The 15,241-nt window shown below is 56.2% G+C and overlaps 6 protein-coding genes across 6 annotated transcripts; 4 read left to right on the top strand and 2 right to left on the bottom strand.

The window, feature by feature from the left end:
• Positions 1 to 58: 58 nt before the first annotated feature.
• On the top strand, positions 59 to 2,407 carry B0I36DRAFT_345585 (anaphase-promoting complex subunit 5-domain-containing protein; the record flags this gene model as incomplete). The annotated part of the gene is made up of 1 exon (XM_046156372.1): positions 59 to 2,407. The coding sequence occupies one exon, from the start codon at positions 59 to 61 to the stop codon at positions 2,405 to 2,407; it is 2,349 nt and encodes a 782-aa protein (XP_046016599.1).
• A 327-nt stretch (positions 2,408 to 2,734) lies between these two features.
• On the bottom strand, positions 2,735 to 3,653 carry B0I36DRAFT_359165 (complex I intermediate-associated protein 30-domain-containing protein; the record flags this gene model as incomplete). Its single annotated transcript, XM_046158093.1, has 2 exons — positions 2,735 to 3,501; positions 3,575 to 3,653. The coding sequence occupies 2 exons, from the start codon at positions 3,651 to 3,653 to the stop codon at positions 2,735 to 2,737; spliced, it is 846 nt and encodes a 281-aa protein (XP_046016600.1).
• A 458-nt stretch (positions 3,654 to 4,111) lies between these two features.
• Positions 4,112 to 8,082, top strand: B0I36DRAFT_314159 (ANTH domain-containing protein). Its single transcript, XM_046152720.1, has 3 exons — positions 4,112 to 4,275; positions 4,475 to 7,656; positions 7,722 to 8,082. The coding sequence occupies exons 2-3, from the start codon at positions 4,597 to 4,599 to the stop codon at positions 7,806 to 7,808; spliced, it is 3,147 nt and encodes a 1,048-aa protein (XP_046016601.1). The 5' UTR covers positions 4,112 to 4,275; positions 4,475 to 4,596; the 3' UTR covers positions 7,809 to 8,082.
• A 515-nt stretch (positions 8,083 to 8,597) lies between these two features.
• B0I36DRAFT_403016 (uncharacterized protein) lies at positions 8,598 to 11,079 on the top strand. The gene is made up of 4 exons (XM_046161741.1): positions 8,598 to 8,870; positions 9,052 to 9,349; positions 9,588 to 9,774; positions 9,850 to 11,079. The coding sequence occupies exons 1-4, from the start codon at positions 8,602 to 8,604 to the stop codon at positions 10,788 to 10,790; spliced, it is 1,695 nt and encodes a 564-aa protein (XP_046016602.1). The 5' UTR covers positions 8,598 to 8,601; the 3' UTR covers positions 10,791 to 11,079.
• B0I36DRAFT_66725 (DNA lyase Apn2) lies at positions 11,079 to 13,489 on the bottom strand. The gene is made up of 4 exons (XM_046163185.1): positions 13,352 to 13,489; positions 13,228 to 13,286; positions 13,036 to 13,168; positions 11,079 to 12,974 (listed from the first exon to the last, which is right to left on the bottom strand). The coding sequence occupies exons 1-4, from the start codon at positions 13,377 to 13,379 to the stop codon at positions 11,368 to 11,370; spliced, it is 1,827 nt and encodes a 608-aa protein (XP_046016603.1). The 5' UTR covers positions 13,380 to 13,489; the 3' UTR covers positions 11,079 to 11,367.
• Positions 13,490 to 13,904: 415 nt separating this feature from the next.
• On the top strand, positions 13,905 to 15,088 carry B0I36DRAFT_66736 (putative cytochrome c oxidase subunit VIa). The gene is made up of 4 exons (XM_046163186.1): positions 13,905 to 14,151; positions 14,243 to 14,267; positions 14,465 to 14,632; positions 14,713 to 15,088. Exons 1-4 carry the CDS (start codon positions 14,004 to 14,006, stop codon positions 14,756 to 14,758), a joined length of 387 nt encoding a protein of 128 aa, XP_046016604.1. The 5' UTR covers positions 13,905 to 14,003; the 3' UTR covers positions 14,759 to 15,088.
• The last annotated feature ends 153 nt before the right edge of the window (positions 15,089 to 15,241 follow it).

The raw sequence follows: 15,241 nt of genomic DNA on the forward strand, positions 1-15,241 counted from the left end.
CATCTCGTCATTGAGCTCCAGGCGGCCACGGGGGTCCGTCGCCGACGCGTACTTCACCATGTCACGCTACCTCAACCCCGCCAAGATAGGCCTGCTCGCTCTGATTGAGCTGTACGTCAGCAAAGCCGTACCGGCATCAGCCACAGTCGACATATTGTCGTTCACCGCATCACATCTTCTGGATATCGGGCACTCGAGTGCTCCAAAGAACCCCGAGGCCCGGTGGAAGCGGGCAGAGAGCACGGTCAGCCTCGTCGTGACAATCGCAGAGTTCGAGAAGGTCCTCTCGCCACTCACGACAGCCTCAGGCATACCCGGCCGTGGCTTGTGGTACGCCTTCCTCGAGAAGCTGTGGAAGATTGACTCATTGGACGCACTGCATGAGTTCTTTGGTCGCTGCGGCAACATGCTGGCTAGGACCAAAGAGGAAGAGAAGCGCGACAACGAGGCCGGCGTCGCGCCGCCGGATCCAGATACGATCCTGCTATCACGCAATTCCCCATTCGGTGCATTCGTGCGCCGCTCCCAGCTCGAGTTCACGCGTCTCCGCTTCCACGACGCGTTTGAGCTGTGGAAAGATTTCGTGCGGTACCGCCAGACAACTGCGGCGTATTATCGCAAGAAGACGCCTTCGTTTCAGCGGCTCAGCTTCGACACTGTATTGCTGACCGGCGAGCATGAGTGGGGATCCACAGTCGAGGACATCGCGTCCGTCGCGTACAGTGGAATGCTGCGAGGGGATCCGATAGCGACGCTGCCCGTCAGCACCGATGACATTGAGAAGCTGCTTGAGTTCCAGATCGAGCAGATGCAAAAGTACGGCAACCGTATACCCTTAGAAATTCGCCACCAGTTCCATGATCTAGTCAATGATTCAGCCATGGTCCCAAGTCTGTCACACTACCTCAGTTATCTGGATGCCTGGAGGGCTGGCGACTACTCGACCTCGTTTGATTACCTTCACCGGTATTTCGACTACACTATGCAGAACAGGGATCGGCTGTTCTACCAATACGCTCTGATGAATCTAGCCGTTCTCCAGGCCGATTTCGGCTGCCATAAGGAGGCTGTCGCCGCCATGCTGGAGACCATCTCCACGGCTAGGGAGAATCGAGACATGACCTGTCTTAACTTCGCCCTGAATTGGCTCTTTCATTTTGGACGTGCGCATCCGAAGATCACCAAAGATCTCGAGTCGAGTAGTATGTTGGGGACGGGCCGAGATTCGCTGGCGTTCCTGCGCAGCAAGGCAAAGGAATCCGGCATGTGGACACTCTGGTGCTCGGCACTGATGAGCGAGGCAAAGATGAGTCTCTCCAACGGCGAGAGCGTAGCTACTGCTCTTGAACATATGGTGCGGAGCTCGGAAATCTTGGTCGAAAAGAATATGAAGGGCATGATGGGTTCGCAGATGGCGCTCAACATCTCCCTCTGGGACCGCTTGGGTGTCTCCTATTTATCGTCTACGGGATGCGAGGTGTTCCTGCGCTGTCATGCACAGCACAGCGTGTTTGATGACGAGCTAAAGGTTACCAGTCGGCAAGCATCAATGTTGGCATTGAGAGGAAAATATGACGAAGCGCTTGCACGGCTCGAGGGCATTGACTCGAACGCATTACGGTCATGGAAGCCGAGCCAGTATTGGCACAAGTTCCGCGGCATCATCAAGCTGCGGCGCGATCTGCACAGGAACAACCTTGCCGGCGCGGACTATCTCCTCACGCAGCTTCTCCAGAACAAAGCAGACGACCTGGAGCCAGATCTGGGCTTCGTCATAGACAACTTGCACATAGACCACCTTGTTCGACGCGGCGACATGCAGGGCGCCTTTGCAAAACTCGAGGCACTTATTTCAGACCTCAGAGAGGAGAACAAAGACATAGCACTGCGTGTGCGACTACTTATACTCAAGGCAGAGCTGCTTGACAGAAGCGGCCGGCCGCAGAAGGGGTTCACGGTCGCGGTCCGCGCTGCAAATGTCGCTTGGCGGGCCCGGCTGATACCTCTGTTGTGGTCGGCCATGGGGGCCATCGCGAACATCCTCTCTTCCATGGCCGAGTTCGAGCCGGCGATACAGCTGCTCGAAGCAGTGCTGCCTAGGGCGCTTGAGTGCGACAATGCCGTCATGGTGGCCCAACTGTATTCCTACCTCGGCGATGCAGAGATGGGCATGGCTGGCCGGATGCCGCCCCAGAGCAACAAGCGGAGGGAGTTCATGACAAAAGCGCTGGCAGCAGTGGAGAAGGCATTCGATCACTACTCGAGCGTCGAGGATATTCGGAAGCAATGCGAGTTGATGTCCAAAAAGGCCACGATTATGAAAGTTGCGGGCGATAACGTGCTTGCGAACGACTACGCGGCGGCCTATATGGCTCTGCGGAGGGATGCTGCCCAGACGCTGGCCTAGTTGAGGATACGGATGTAGCGAACTCACTCACTCAGATGATTGGTATTCTTCATGGATCCAAGTGGTGAGACGTGCTCGCTTCGAAATCGATCAATATACTACAATTAATCTTCATACATGGCGGCGCCAGAGAGGCCTACTTATTCATGGTAATACACGTTGTTCTTGAGATGGCTTCCCGTGCTCCTCAGCAGTGCGTATGCACACATACCTTCATTCTTTATAGAGCAGACAGCTTCTGGGAATACTCCTGCCTGGCTCTGCCAACTCGGGCAGGAGACAGCCACCTTCCGACCTCAAGGGCTGAACGCATCTTGCGGACTGCTGTCATGACCAGCTAATTGTCTTGCCCTGCTTATTCCTCAGCTTCGGCTGCGCAGTCTCTGGCACGGGATGCACATCGGCATCCATCTCTGCTTCCGGGGTATTCGTCGCCCACATGCCCTGTATGCTCAGATCAAACGGCCCTTCTATCCGGTCTGTCAGGCCGATACCTATGCTCTTGACCTTTTGCCGGAGCATCTCGGTCTGCGGCTCGACCACGTACCCGTGGTTTGTCCGAACAAAGTCGTTCCACTTGATGTGCACAGTCTCCCACTCGCCCGGGCGCCGCGCGAACAGCCGGTGCTGGTGCAGGTCCTCCGGCACCACGGACTCGGTCTGGATGTTGACCAGGTAGCTCCGCCCGTCGGATTTTATTCGGAGGCCGAGGTACGAGTAGCTGTCAATGTTCCATAGGGAGCGGCCGAATATTGTTGGCGGCCGGTCGAGCGTGCGCCAGGCTGCGTAGCCGGAGCGCGTCACCTCGGGCCGGTTCTCGGGGAGCCGGGTGGATATGTTGCCGTGGAAGCGCATGTGGCCGGGGACTGCTGCTAATATCTTGGATGTCGAGGGATGTGACGATGGCGACCGTGGCGCGGACGAGGCGGGGTGCGGTGTTGTGGTGACGGGCGGGACATAGTCGAGCTGGGCGTGAGAGAAGCCATCTATGTCAATGTCGTACATGACCTTGACGTCTTGGAGAGAGTCGGGGCTGCTGAAGCTTTGTAGTGGCATGGGCCCGGAGGGGCCTTTTATGCCTTCTGACTGGAAGACTAGATTTGGAACCAAGTTAGCCAGGAGCCGGGGTCTGCTTTTGTGTCGTTGGACAAGGAGGGGAAGACGAACCGATGTTCGACAGGCGCTTGAACTCCTCGATGCTGCGGCCCCAGAAGCCCCGACGGAGGCATACTGCTGTGGCATGCATCGTGCGCTGTGATATGCTGGTGGGCGCGGATCAACGCCAGGTGCTGGTCGAGCTCGTCAAGCAGAGCCGGCGGGCTCGGTAGGGTGGGAGCGCATGCGCAAGGGCCGGGGTGAGCAGCTCAGAAGTTTGACGGCTTGAGAGAGGTCACGAGCGGTTACAGTCGCAGTAATTGTTGAGCGGTGGTGGTAGCTATCTCAACTCTGTCGAAAAGGGCCGCACATTGTGATACAGAATTGGACGGAGCCTGGAGGAGGATCGCCATCAATTTTGGAACTGGGGTCATGCCATGTAGCGGTGCCGGACCAGTAGGTATCCCCTCGGCCCTGGCAGCCGCCGGGGAGACTTGAGCAGGCTACAGAGGTACCTGGCGGGCCCCAAGGTGGAGGAAGCTGGGCTGCGTGCCTACGTCAACGTCAACGTCCAGCCTCCCCGGAGCCGGCCCAAGCTGGCCCAGCAGCAGCAGCCACCCTCCACACCCACCACCACTGACAGGCGCATTGCGCAAGCGATTCAGGCACCGCCTCGTCCACCACACAGAAGCTCACGCAAGCCCGTGATTTCAAGCAAGCGCGCGAGCGAGCTTACGCACTCTTTTCTTGGCACTCGCATTGCCTTTACCACGGTTCGTCCTGCCCTCTCGTCTCTCCCTCTCACTTCATTGCATACCATTGCGCCGGCAGCAGCATAGGAAAACCCCCCTTTCAAGCTTCCACATCGACGGCGCAACCAGCCTCCTCGGCGCAATCGCTTGCCGCTTCCCCCGCGACCCTCATGTCTTGGTTAGACACCGAACCTGAGCTGTACTGATATCCACTGCACAGCGTCCAGACTGCGCCCAGACGACACTCGGCTTGTCGCACACTACGGGAGACCAGGCTCTTCCTGACCCCTCACACCTCCAGAGCTTCGTCGACGTAGCACGCAGCATCGCACGTTGCCCGTCATGGCTTCCGCCCGCAGTCTCGACCACACAAAGTCCGAGGCCGAGCTGGCCATCAACATAAAGAAGGCCACAAGCCCCGAAGAATCGGCACCGAAGCGCAAGCACGTCCGCAGCTGCATCGTCTACACATGGGACCACAAGTCGGCCCAGTCCTTCTGGGCTGGGCTTAAGGTGCAGCCGATCCTGGCTGATGAGGTTCAGACGTACAAGGCCCTCATCACCATTCACAAGGTCCTTCAAGAGGGCCACCCGCAAACCCTGAGGGAGGCTATGGCCAACAGGAGCTGGATCGACAGCTTGAACAGGGGCATGAGCGGCGAGGGTGTCCGCGGATATGCTCCTCTCATTCGGGAGTACGTCTACTTCCTGCTGGCGAAGCTGTCTTTCCACCAGCAGCACCCGGAGTTCAACGGCACCTTCGAGTACGAAGAGTATGTGTCGCTCAAGGCCACGAACGACCCCAATGAGGGATACGAGACCATCATGGACCTCATGACACTTCAAGACAAGATCGACCAGTTCCAGAAGCTCATCTTCTCGCATTTCCGCAATGTCGGCAACAACGAGTGCCGGATTTCCTCCCTCGTGCCTCTGGTCGCCGAATCCTACGGTATTTACAAGTTCATCACGAGCATGCTTCGTGCCATGCACTCCACGACTGGCGACGACGAGGCGCTCGAGCCATTGCGCGGACGCTACGATGCGCAGCACTACAGGCTGGTCAAATTCTACTACGAGTGTTCCAACTTGCGTTACCTAACCAGCCTGATCACTATCCCGAAGCTCCCGCAAGACCCGCCGAATCTTCTCGCTGAAGATGAGAACGCCCCGGCGCTTCCAGCACGCCCGAAGCAGGAGATTGAGCGCCAGCCGACACCGCCCCGGCAGCCACAGACCGAGGAGCCGGACCAGATTGCCGAGTTCTGGCAAGGGGAGATTGAAAGGCAGAACAAGGAATACGAAGACCAGCAGAGAGTGCTGCAGGAGCGTCAACAACAAGCGCTCCTGGCGCAGCAACAAGCGCAGATGCAGGCACAGAGGGACTTCGAGGAGCAGCAGCGCCGATTGGCCGAGCAGCAACAACGCGAACAGGAGGCCCTGCTGGCTCAGCAAGCACAATGGCAAACCCAGGGTCGCCTGGCGGAGCTGGAGCAGGAGAACCTCAACGCCAGAGCACAGTATGAGCGCGACCAGCTTATGCTTCAGCAATATGATCAGCGTGTAAAGGCCCTCGAGGGCGAACTGGCACATATTCAGTCGAGTTATGGCCAGCAAATGACGAGCAAGGATGACCAGATCCGCGCGCTGCAGGAGCAGGTCAACACCTGGAGGAGCAAGTATGAGGCGCTCGCCAAGTTGTACTCGCAACTGCGGCACGAGCACCTCGACCTGCTCCAGAAGTTCAAGTCAGTGCAGCTCAAGGCAGCTTCGGCCCAGGAAGCCATCGAGCGCCGCGAGAAACTGGAAAGGGAGATCAAGACCAAGAACCTTGAGCTTGCTGACATGATTCGTGAGCGAGATCGCGCGCTCCACGACCGTGACCGCCTGACTGGCAGCAACAAGGACGAGCTTGAGAAGCTCAAGAGGGAGCTGCGCATGGCGCTCGACCGTGCCGACAACCTTGAGAGGGCCAAAGGAAACGAGCTTTCGTCTATGCTCTCCAAATACAACCGGGAGATGGCTGATCTGGAGGAGGCTCTCCGCACCAAATCACGGGCGCTCGAGGAGGCACAGAACAATATCCGGAGCGGCAGCTCGGACCTCGAGCAGCTCCTCCAAGACAAGGAGGAAGAGCTGGAGGTCTACAAGGCCAGTCTGGACCAGGCGCTCGTTGAGTTGACTACATTGAGGGAGAGCCAAGGTGCAACTGACGAAGCACTCGACTCTGCTCTGTACGGCGCCAACCTTGACAGAATCAACCACATGATCGACTCCGTTCTTGAAGCCGGTGTGGCGCGTGTGGACGATGCTCTGTACGAGCTGGATTCGAATATGCAAGCCGGTAACCAGAACGCGTCGCCAAGTTACGTGCTGTCGCAAATTGAGAAAGCGTCGGCCACCGCAACAGAGTTCGCGACGGCGTTCAACGACTTCTTGGCTGACATCCCCAATGCCGATCACGCCAACGTCATCAAGGCCATCAATGTCTTTTCTGGTGCCATCGCGGATGTGTGCAGCAACACCAAGGGTCTGACCCGTCTTGCCACCGATGACAAGAAGACCGACCAGCTTATGAGCGGTGCCCGTGTTGCTGCTCAGTCTGCCATTCGCTTCTTCCGTGGCCTTCTCAGCTTCCAGCTTGTCGACAGAGAGGCCGAGGAGAAGCAGGATGTAGTCATCAACAGCAACATCGATGTGCAAATGAACCTGCAAACCTTGAACAAGCTCGTGGAGACTTTTGCGCCTGGCTTCGGAAAGCTTGCGGCCAACAAGGGCGACATTGGCGACCTGGTCGACTCTGAGCTTAGCAAGGCCGCGGACGCCATTGCTGCAGCCGCGGCACGACTTGCGAAGCTCAAGAACAAGCCCCGTGACAAATACTCTACTTACGAGTTGAAGGTCCACGATTCGATCTTGGACGCTGCCATGGCTATTACAAACGCGATCGCTAAACTCATCAAGGCTGCCACACTCACTCAACAAGAGATTGTGCAGGCGGGCAGGGGGTCTTCTTCGAGAACCGCCTTCTACAAGAAGAACAACCGCTGGACGGAGGGTCTCATCTCCGCGGCCAAGGCTGTTGCGTCTTCCACCAACACCTTGATTGAGACCGCCGATGGTGTTCTGTCGAACCGCAACAGCCCGGAGCAATTGATTGTTGCCTCCAACGACGTTGCTGCCTCAACAGCTCAGCTTGTTGCTGCCAGCCGTGTCAAGGCTGGCTTTATGAGCAAGAGCCAGGACGAGCTTGAGCAGGCTAGCAAGGCCGTAGGCGCTGCGTGCCGTGCCTTGGTCAGACAGGTGCAGGCACTCATTAAGGAGCGGTCTCAAGAAGAGGATGCTGTGGATTATGCCTCTCTTGGCGCACACGAGTTCAAGGTGCGGGAGATGGAACAGCAGGTAAGACAGACGTGGTTGACCATTGCCTTTATGCGTTCAGATGTAACTGACTTCCTATTCCACAGGTCGAAATCCTCAAGCTGGAGAACTCGTTGTCTGCTGCGAGACGGAGACTGGGCGAGATGCGCAAGATCTCGTATCAGGAAGAATAGACACACCATCCTTGGCACAGCGGGATGTGAGCGCGGGTGGACATTGTAGCATTGCTAAACACGTCAAGGTATATAGGCCAGGCTTGAAGTTCCCAGGCTCTAGGAAACAAATGTACATTTGGCATAGCCATATGGGTGTTATCTTTATGCGTGTGCTTCTGTGGTGATGGATTGGTGAACGACAGCGGGCCGCGAGACGGAACCGTGCTCATGGACTTGTATTTGGTCATGAGCTACTTATCACAAGCAATGCAACATGAACACTGACCTTGATAGACAACAAGGAGGCATGAGTGGTGTAGCCCGTCTTGATCAATGGCACATGAAACAAGGCCATTGTGTTGAGCAAAAGTCCGACGTCGGCCCCCCAAACCCTGACGAGACAATGAGTAGGCTTTGTTCATCTGGGAACCCATTGTTGCCTCGGGTCCGCAGCCGATGGCTGTCTGAACGAGCCGGGCTTGAGGCAGCCCTCGGGCGTTTCCTTGTGCGATTCTTCCGAGCCCAACCAAGTCCTCCATGCTATAAATCCCTTCTTTCTACCCTCTCTCTTCTCAATCTCTTCCTGCTCCTTCTTTCCCCGTGAAACCTCTCTCATATATACCCACGTCGCCGCCCTCCCCCTGCCTTCTCCTCTGCCCTTCATCGCAGCTGGCCTGTGATCCCTTCATTCCTTCTCCCCGTGTCTTTTGTCATTACGTCGTCGCCAGTCGACAATCGTCCCAGACAGCCGTCTGTCCTCAGTCCTTTCATTTTCCTTTGTTTTGCAGTATATATTCCTTTCCATCCGACTATGGCGTCTTCCGCTGGCGGAAGCGCCCATGTCGTCGGCAACAGGGACGGCACCGGCCAGAACGGATCTTCGTCTTCGACAGCAACGGCGGCCGCACCCGCCGCTGGCAACTCGGCACAACAGAACGCTCCAGACACGGCCTCTATGCTCCGGCAATGGCAGGAGTCTCTCGCACGGCCTCGTATTGCGGTCAATATCATCACTATCCCACTACCGACTTTCTGTGGCTGGGGCGTCCACCAAAGACAAGTTATTCGATCCCTGCACAGGTGAGTGGCGTGTGGCTGCTTTGTGGACCTACCACTCAGTTTTCTGTCACGACAAACTCCAGCCGGATCACATGTCCAGGGAGAGGGAGGAGAGAGACAGTTGACCACGTCTTGTTGCCCCTACTGAGCCTGTCGTCGATGTCGCCCGCTGACTTGTACTTGCTGACGTATTTGTGTCTAGTGCTTCCATTGGCAGAGCTGTAGAGTATTGTCATGATGGAACGCGAAACGAGTGCGTCTACCTGGGCCCCCTCGCCGAGTTCTTGGCCGCAGGATGGGCAATCTACCAGGTCCCAAACCAGATCATGCCCACTGTGGTGCAATCCGTCACTCTGCCCTCCTTCCCACCGCCAGTCCCTACAGTCCCTGCGACAACAGCCTTGTCTGCATCGCCGTCGCCGGCAGTCTCCCTCTCGACTGGACCCAGTCGTCTGTCATCGCAGGCTCACGCAGCAGTCACTCAGCCTGGCACTCTGCAGGTAAGTTCTCGGTCAGCCCTGGGCCACCGTCCGTGACCAAGCCACTGACACACTTTTAAAACCGCAGCCAAGTGGTCGCCAGCCCGCCTCGTCTTCGACCAGAAAGGCCCAGGCATCGTCCCGCAAGCGGCCTCGATCGGCCGTCTCCAAGAGCACTGGCCACGCTTCTCAGGCAGCAACAGCCAACACCACGCCTGGCCAACCAGATGGGCCGGATGCTTCCTCTCCCTCGGCCTAGGGTGCCAATGGCGACGCTTCCGTGGGCCAAGAAGCTGGTGGGACTCCAGAGCCTCGGGCCAAGAAGCTGAAGCAGTCCAAGAAGGAAGGCAAGACTCCCCGCCCGCCCAACAGCTGGATTCTATATAGAGCGTACAGGTGTGCAGACTTTGCCAAGCGGTTCCCCAAGTCAACGAACATTGAACTATGTAAGTCCTCTTTCCTTCCCCGTACTCAAACTTCGGGGCCCTGGTCACAGGCTAACTCCGTGTTCCTATCGTCAGCTTCTCTCATCGCCGAGGAGTGGAAGGCCAATCCTGTGCATGGCAAGCCATACTGGCAGCAGAAAGCTCGAGAGGCGCGTGACGAGCACAGCAAACTCAATCCAGGTTATCGCTACGCGCCGACTTCAAAACGGTCCGCCAAGGAGCCTGTCGTCAAGCAGCCTCCACAGTCCCAAACTTTGATGGAGGCTGACCAGACCTCGATCGTGGACGCCAGTCATCTCACCACAGATGTTGAACCATTTCAGAGTAATCCTGGCTCCCCTGCGCTTTCTACTTTTCAGCCTGCCTCTTCATCCACCAAGTCCGAGCCTGACCACGGGGCAACGCTACCTTCAAGCTTGGATCAGGCTCCTGCTGCAAAGATACCCGACGTCCCGGCGGCGCAGTACATCCCGGAAGGTGCTGCCGATGCATCACAATCCTCTGAGTATGAGGACTTCAACTTTGATCAGATCCATGCCTACTTGGCAGCCAGTCCAATCAACCTGCCCATGGAGCCCGATTTCGGTCCTGCACCACAGTCCAAGGTTGCCGCAACCGGTCCAGAGCCCACCATCGATCAGGACCAAGTCATCTTCAGCAACCTGCCCGATGGCCCACTTGACCTGGGACTCCCCGAGGATGCCACCGCACCAATCAGTACGCTTGACCAGATGCAGGCTTTCGTCTTCAGCCAGGACGCGAGCTTCCCATCATCACCTGCCGCCGCCACGACGATGCCTACCGCGGACATCCAAGACCCCCTGCCGGCACCCGCGCCGGTTCTGTCCACACCTGTCCCTGGTCCCAGTCACGACTCCTCCTCGTTCTCGTTCGACTTCCCCAGCGAGGACGTCGACGATGGCGACTTCAAGTACGAGGATTACCTGAACGCGGACGTCTTGCAGGACCTCCCCGGCGACTTCCCCACGGACTTTTCCGGCTTCACCCCGTTCTGACCGGCTCGGGCCGCGGCATCCACACACACACTCTCTCTGGGACACGGTTCTTGATTCTTTGTTCATCATTTGTTATTGTTCTCATCAGTGTCATTATACTTTTCTTTTGTTGTTTTTGATTTTGATTTTTCCCTCCCCTTGCACTCGGAGGGAACAGGTCATTTCATGATTAAGAGACAGCAGTATTTCATAGTGTTTTCTTCCGGGAAGTGAATGTCAGGCAATGGGTCGAGGCAAGACTTTATCCCGTGCCCACGAAAGGAACCAGGACTACACGACGATTACACCACCTGGAATTTGGGGCCGAGGAAAAGTATGGCCGATTACTGGATAGACAAAATGCTTTTTTGACACACGAATCCTGTCACAACTTCATGTCTCCAGGGGTTTACACATGTTATGCGTCCATAGTTGATCAGATGGATGATACACCTGCAAAAGAATGATGCGTACGCTAAAGACACTCCTACAATGCGTCGTTTGGGCATTGTGTCGTCAATCCAAAGACTGACACTATGCGTCAACACACCGCGTGACCGAGTCATGCACACATGCAGTCCTCAGAGCCGTGTGCCTGTCACTGGCTTTTACTCGTCCAGTCGCTGCTCCATATAAAGGTCCCGCATCGCCACTCGGTGCCCTTTTCCTTCTCCCCCGACGGACCTAGGGGTCGCGGACATATGTAGAACGACCGGCCTTTGTTGAACCCCGCCTTTTTGGTGACCAAGCTGATGCAGTCCTCGCCGTGCTCGCATTTCGGCACCACCCGTTTGCCGAGCAGCTTGGACCATGTCTCGCGAGACTGGACCTGGTCAATGACCTTCTCTGGACTTGGTGGAACCTGAAGGTCTCCTTTATTCGGCGATGCTTGTTTCTCATCATACTCCGAGATGCCTGAGCTCGGGGGAGGCGGGCTGGCAGTGCTCTCCTCTGAATTCGGTACCGATTGGGGCATTTCTGGTTTCGGAGCTGTCTTTGGTTTAAAGAAGCCCATCAAGCTACTTTGACCTTTGCTTGAGGGCTCCTTTGTCAGAGCCGCTTTGGTCTTCGTTGTTGGTCTTTGTGGCGTGGCAGAGCCAGACGGAGTGCGCTTGAGGCCTCCATTCGATGGTGTGGCAGCTGGCAGGATCGTCTCGTTGCTGTCAGGTGCCGGTGTGGTGATTCCTGACTTCACAGGTGATGGCGGTATATGCATTCTTGTGGCACTTTCTGATGCTCCATTCGCAGATACTGCTGCGCCAATATAAGCCGGCTGAGATGGCTTTTTGAAGAACATATCTTTGATGCTCTGTCGTCGATCAAACTCGGCTATCAACTTCGCCGATAGTGGAAGCAGGTTCCTGGTAGACCACTCCTGAAGCCGCTTGCCATTCTCGAACATGCCTGCCGGGTTCATCAAGTCTCGCAGGTGAACATCCTTGCCGTCTATCTGGACGACATCTTTCATGACAGCAAACACCGGACAGTGATCTGACCCCATGAGGCCCTCTTGGATGTTGGCATCGGAGAACCATTCTTTCATGCTTGGGCTGCATAGCACGTAGTCGATGCGACTACCGAAGTTGCCTGGCCTCGAGTTCTTTTTGGTGTCCCAGCATGTGTACATGCCCTGCCGGTCAGGGTGGAATAATCGACCGAGGTCCCAAAGAATCGGCTTCTCGCGGCTCTCGTCACGGCCGCCTTTGACCTTTCCTCCGATGAGAAGCTGGTGGAAGATGCGCCGCGATGGCATAGAGAAGTAGTCGTCCATGGTCATGCCTTCCTTCCGCAGTCGTTCGTGGAGGCCAGCAGTATCGATCGGATCACGCACAACATTGAGATCTCCAGTGAGGACGACTTGTTTTCCCATAGCGACTAGGTTGCGGATCCTTACGTCGAGCGCCTCGAGATAGCTGACCTTGAAGTCGTCTCGTGTGCCATCACTGTTTGCAGGACTGTATGTACCGATGATGACGAATGCCGGGAATTCAAGAATGACGCAACGACCCTCGCTGTCCAGAGCGACATCGTCGATTTCTCCTGGCAGCTGGCCTGGTCGAGGATAGCCACCAATTTGCTGTTCTTCGGGAAGATCACGATAGGCAATGTCACTGCCTGGGGCACTCAAGCAGCCAGTTATGCCTTCTTCGGCGCGGATTGGGGAACAGACAGAGTTTCTTGTGTAAATGGCAACACCCGAGTACCCTAGATATGGTCAGATGTCAGTTTCTTGTCATGCTCTGGCTGGGAAGCAAGGTCTCAATACCTTTTTTATGCTTGGGTAGGCTGAAGTAGACATCCCAGCCCGGTACGAGAACCATGTCATCGCGAAGATCCTTGCGTTGTATCTTGAGCTCTTGCATGACGACAATATCTGCTTCTAGTATGTCGAACATGGACTAGGTCGAGTTAGTAGTCCGTAAAGCCTGTGGCGGCGGAGACTTGAAAGTGTACTGACCTCGAATGACCTTGTCTCCCTCCATGGCTGATATCCGAAAGGGTTGCGTATGCCGTTTACTAACGTTCAAATATCAGATCCGTTGAACACACGGAGGACAGTTCAGAAAAGAACAAGCTCATACCATTCCAGGAAGTGATGCGGATACCCATTTCGACGACACTATGTCCATGAACATTTACAAGACAGATGGGTACGCGAGTTCACGATCATGATGGCCGATAGCGGATCAGGATGAACATCAACATCCGCTCCAGTGACCCGGACTATTTGTTGAATGGACACGCAGCACACTGAGTGGTCCAGGACGTCAGGGGCAACAATGTCTGAGCATCGCGTAGTGCACTGTACAGAGTCGAGAAAAGATGTGATTTTATCGTGCAAAGAAACAAGCACAACTTGTGGAGGCCGGCAAGACGTGCCCGCGATCTACGATTGGAAAGACGTCGTGCCGCGTCTGGAGCTGCGCAGCTGATGTCAGTGCCGGCGGGTTGCGTCACCAACGGGGAGCGAGATCACGTGAGCCTTGGGAAGTCGAAGTGGTGCGATGCAGCTGCGACAAGTGGGGCCTCGAGCTGGCCATTGCCCAATCGCGCGCCAGGCAATGGCAGCTGCAGCTGGGCCGTGAAGGCCCGCCAAATCCTCGGCTAAGCCCGCCAGCAAAGCTCCTGACCTCATGGGGCCTCTGACGACCATCCAAACCTTTGCTTCCGGCATCGAACGACACTCACCTCTCCACTCCACCACGCCGCCCACCCGGACGCAACACCATCGCCATGCTTGCTCAGCGCCTCATCGCCCGTGCCGGCTCGCGCCTCTCGAGCCCGGCCGCCCGCTCCGCCGTCCAGCGCCGCCTCGCCTCCACCGACAATGCCTTCGTCCGCGAGCGCGAGGCCGTCAAGCAGCACGCCGCTGAGACCACTGGTGAGTCCTCTGCGCCTTGGATCATCTTGGAGCAATATCTCTCCTGCAGGTTCAAAGCTATGATTGGAGCACTCTAACTAACGATACCCAGACCTTTGGAAGAAGATTTCCATCTTGTAAGCCACCCCGCGCAACTCTCAGATCCTGAGCGATTATCCACCCGCCTGTCCGAACATGCGACATACAACCACAACCTTTTCGAACGAAACTTTGGAGCCACGTTTGTCACGAATGTCACGCACAAAGGAACGCCCGGGCGCGGTGGGAATTTCAGATCAGTCGTTATGCCGGAATACTGACTTTATGGTTTTAGCGGCACCATCCCTTTCCTCGTCCTTGCTAGTTACAACGCCTACGTCCTCTGGAACGAGCACTGGGAGCACTGGTCGCACCTTCCTCCCTTGGAGGAGCGCGTCGAGTACCCCTACCAGAACATCCGCACCAAGAACTTCCCTTGGGGCGATGGTGGCAAGACCTTGTTGTAAGTATCTTGCAATGAGTTCGGAAGTCTGCTGTCGAGTATATGACGCCGAAATGATGCTGACCATAGATGCAATGTAGCTGGAATGACAAGGTCAACTACCACAACAAGGACAAGACCACCTAAATGGTGGGTTGAGCATGAGACACTTGATTTGGGAGGCCGAGCGCAACCAGCGCCGCTCCTACCAGATCTAATGCTCGACAACTAGGGGCGCCTCTCCTCCCCTGAGAGCCAGGCTCCAGACAACCCACTAGACCATCAGCCCGTGGCACGACCATTGTGTAGATATCTCTATCTCCTTTGTGAATGACAAGAAAGTGTTAAGAAAGTGGCGTCAACTGACGGATGGAGTATGGGAAGTGCTCTCGTTAAATTGGTCGTGCATGGTTGAACCTAGTATGCAGCTTGTAACCGCAGCAAGGACAATCCACACCTGGACCTTGTGATGAAAATGACTTCGGGACTGGGCAGAAAGCGAATGGCTAAGGCCATCCCTGGATACTTTTTCTGGCTACTTCGCCTGCCGCCACAACTCATTCGTAAGAGAAGGGCCTATCGAACAAGCGTGCAGGTACTCAAGACGTGACACGCACATGTCGGCGACCT

The sequence above is a fragment of the Microdochium trichocladiopsis genome (assembly GCF_020744255.1).
Source record: "Microdochium trichocladiopsis strain MPI-CAGE-CH-0230 chromosome Unknown B0I36scaffold_2, whole genome shotgun sequence".
Classification (NCBI taxonomy): Eukaryota; Fungi; Ascomycota; class Sordariomycetes; order Xylariales; family Microdochiaceae; genus Microdochium; species Microdochium trichocladiopsis.

Excerpts from the sequence above, each read along its gene's own strand:
- B0I36DRAFT_403016 (XM_046161741.1), top strand. The coding sequence starts at position 8,602 with ATGGCGTCTTCCGCTGGCGGAAGCGCCCATGTCGTCGGCAACAGGGAC. Across the intron at positions 9,350-9,587 it reads CTCAGCCTGGCACTCTGCAG|GGTGCCAATGGCGACGCTTC; the intron begins GTAAGTTCTCGG and ends CCCTCGGCCTAG. Across the intron at positions 9,775-9,849 it reads GTCAACGAACATTGAACTAT|CTTCTCTCATCGCCGAGGAG; the intron begins GTAAGTCCTCTT and ends TCCTATCGTCAG.
- B0I36DRAFT_66725 (XM_046163185.1), bottom strand. The coding sequence starts at position 13,379 with ATGGGTATCCGCATCACTTCCTGGAATG. Across the intron at positions 13,169-13,227 it reads GGGAGACAAGGTCATTCGAG|TCCATGTTCGACATACTAGA; the intron begins GTCAGTACACTT and ends AACTCGACCTAG. Across the intron at positions 12,975-13,035 it reads CCTACCCAAGCATAAAAAAG|GGTACTCGGGTGTTGCCATT; the intron begins GTATTGAGACCT and ends GACCATATCTAG.
- B0I36DRAFT_314159 (XM_046152720.1), top strand. The coding sequence starts at position 4,597 with ATGGCTTCCGCCCGCAGTCTCGACCACACAAAGTCCGAGGCCGAGCTG. Across the intron at positions 7,657-7,721 it reads TGCGGGAGATGGAACAGCAG|GTCGAAATCCTCAAGCTGGA; the intron begins GTAAGACAGACG and ends CCTATTCCACAG.
- B0I36DRAFT_66736 (XM_046163186.1), top strand. The coding sequence starts at position 14,004 with ATGCTTGCTCAGCGCCTCATCGCCCGTGCCGGCTCGCGCCTCTCGAGC. Across the intron at positions 14,152-14,242 it reads GCACGCCGCTGAGACCACTG|ACCTTTGGAAGAAGATTTCC; the intron begins GTGAGTCCTCTG and ends AACGATACCCAG. Across the intron at positions 14,268-14,464 it reads TGGAAGAAGATTTCCATCTT|CGGCACCATCCCTTTCCTCG; the intron begins GTAAGCCACCCC and ends TTATGGTTTTAG.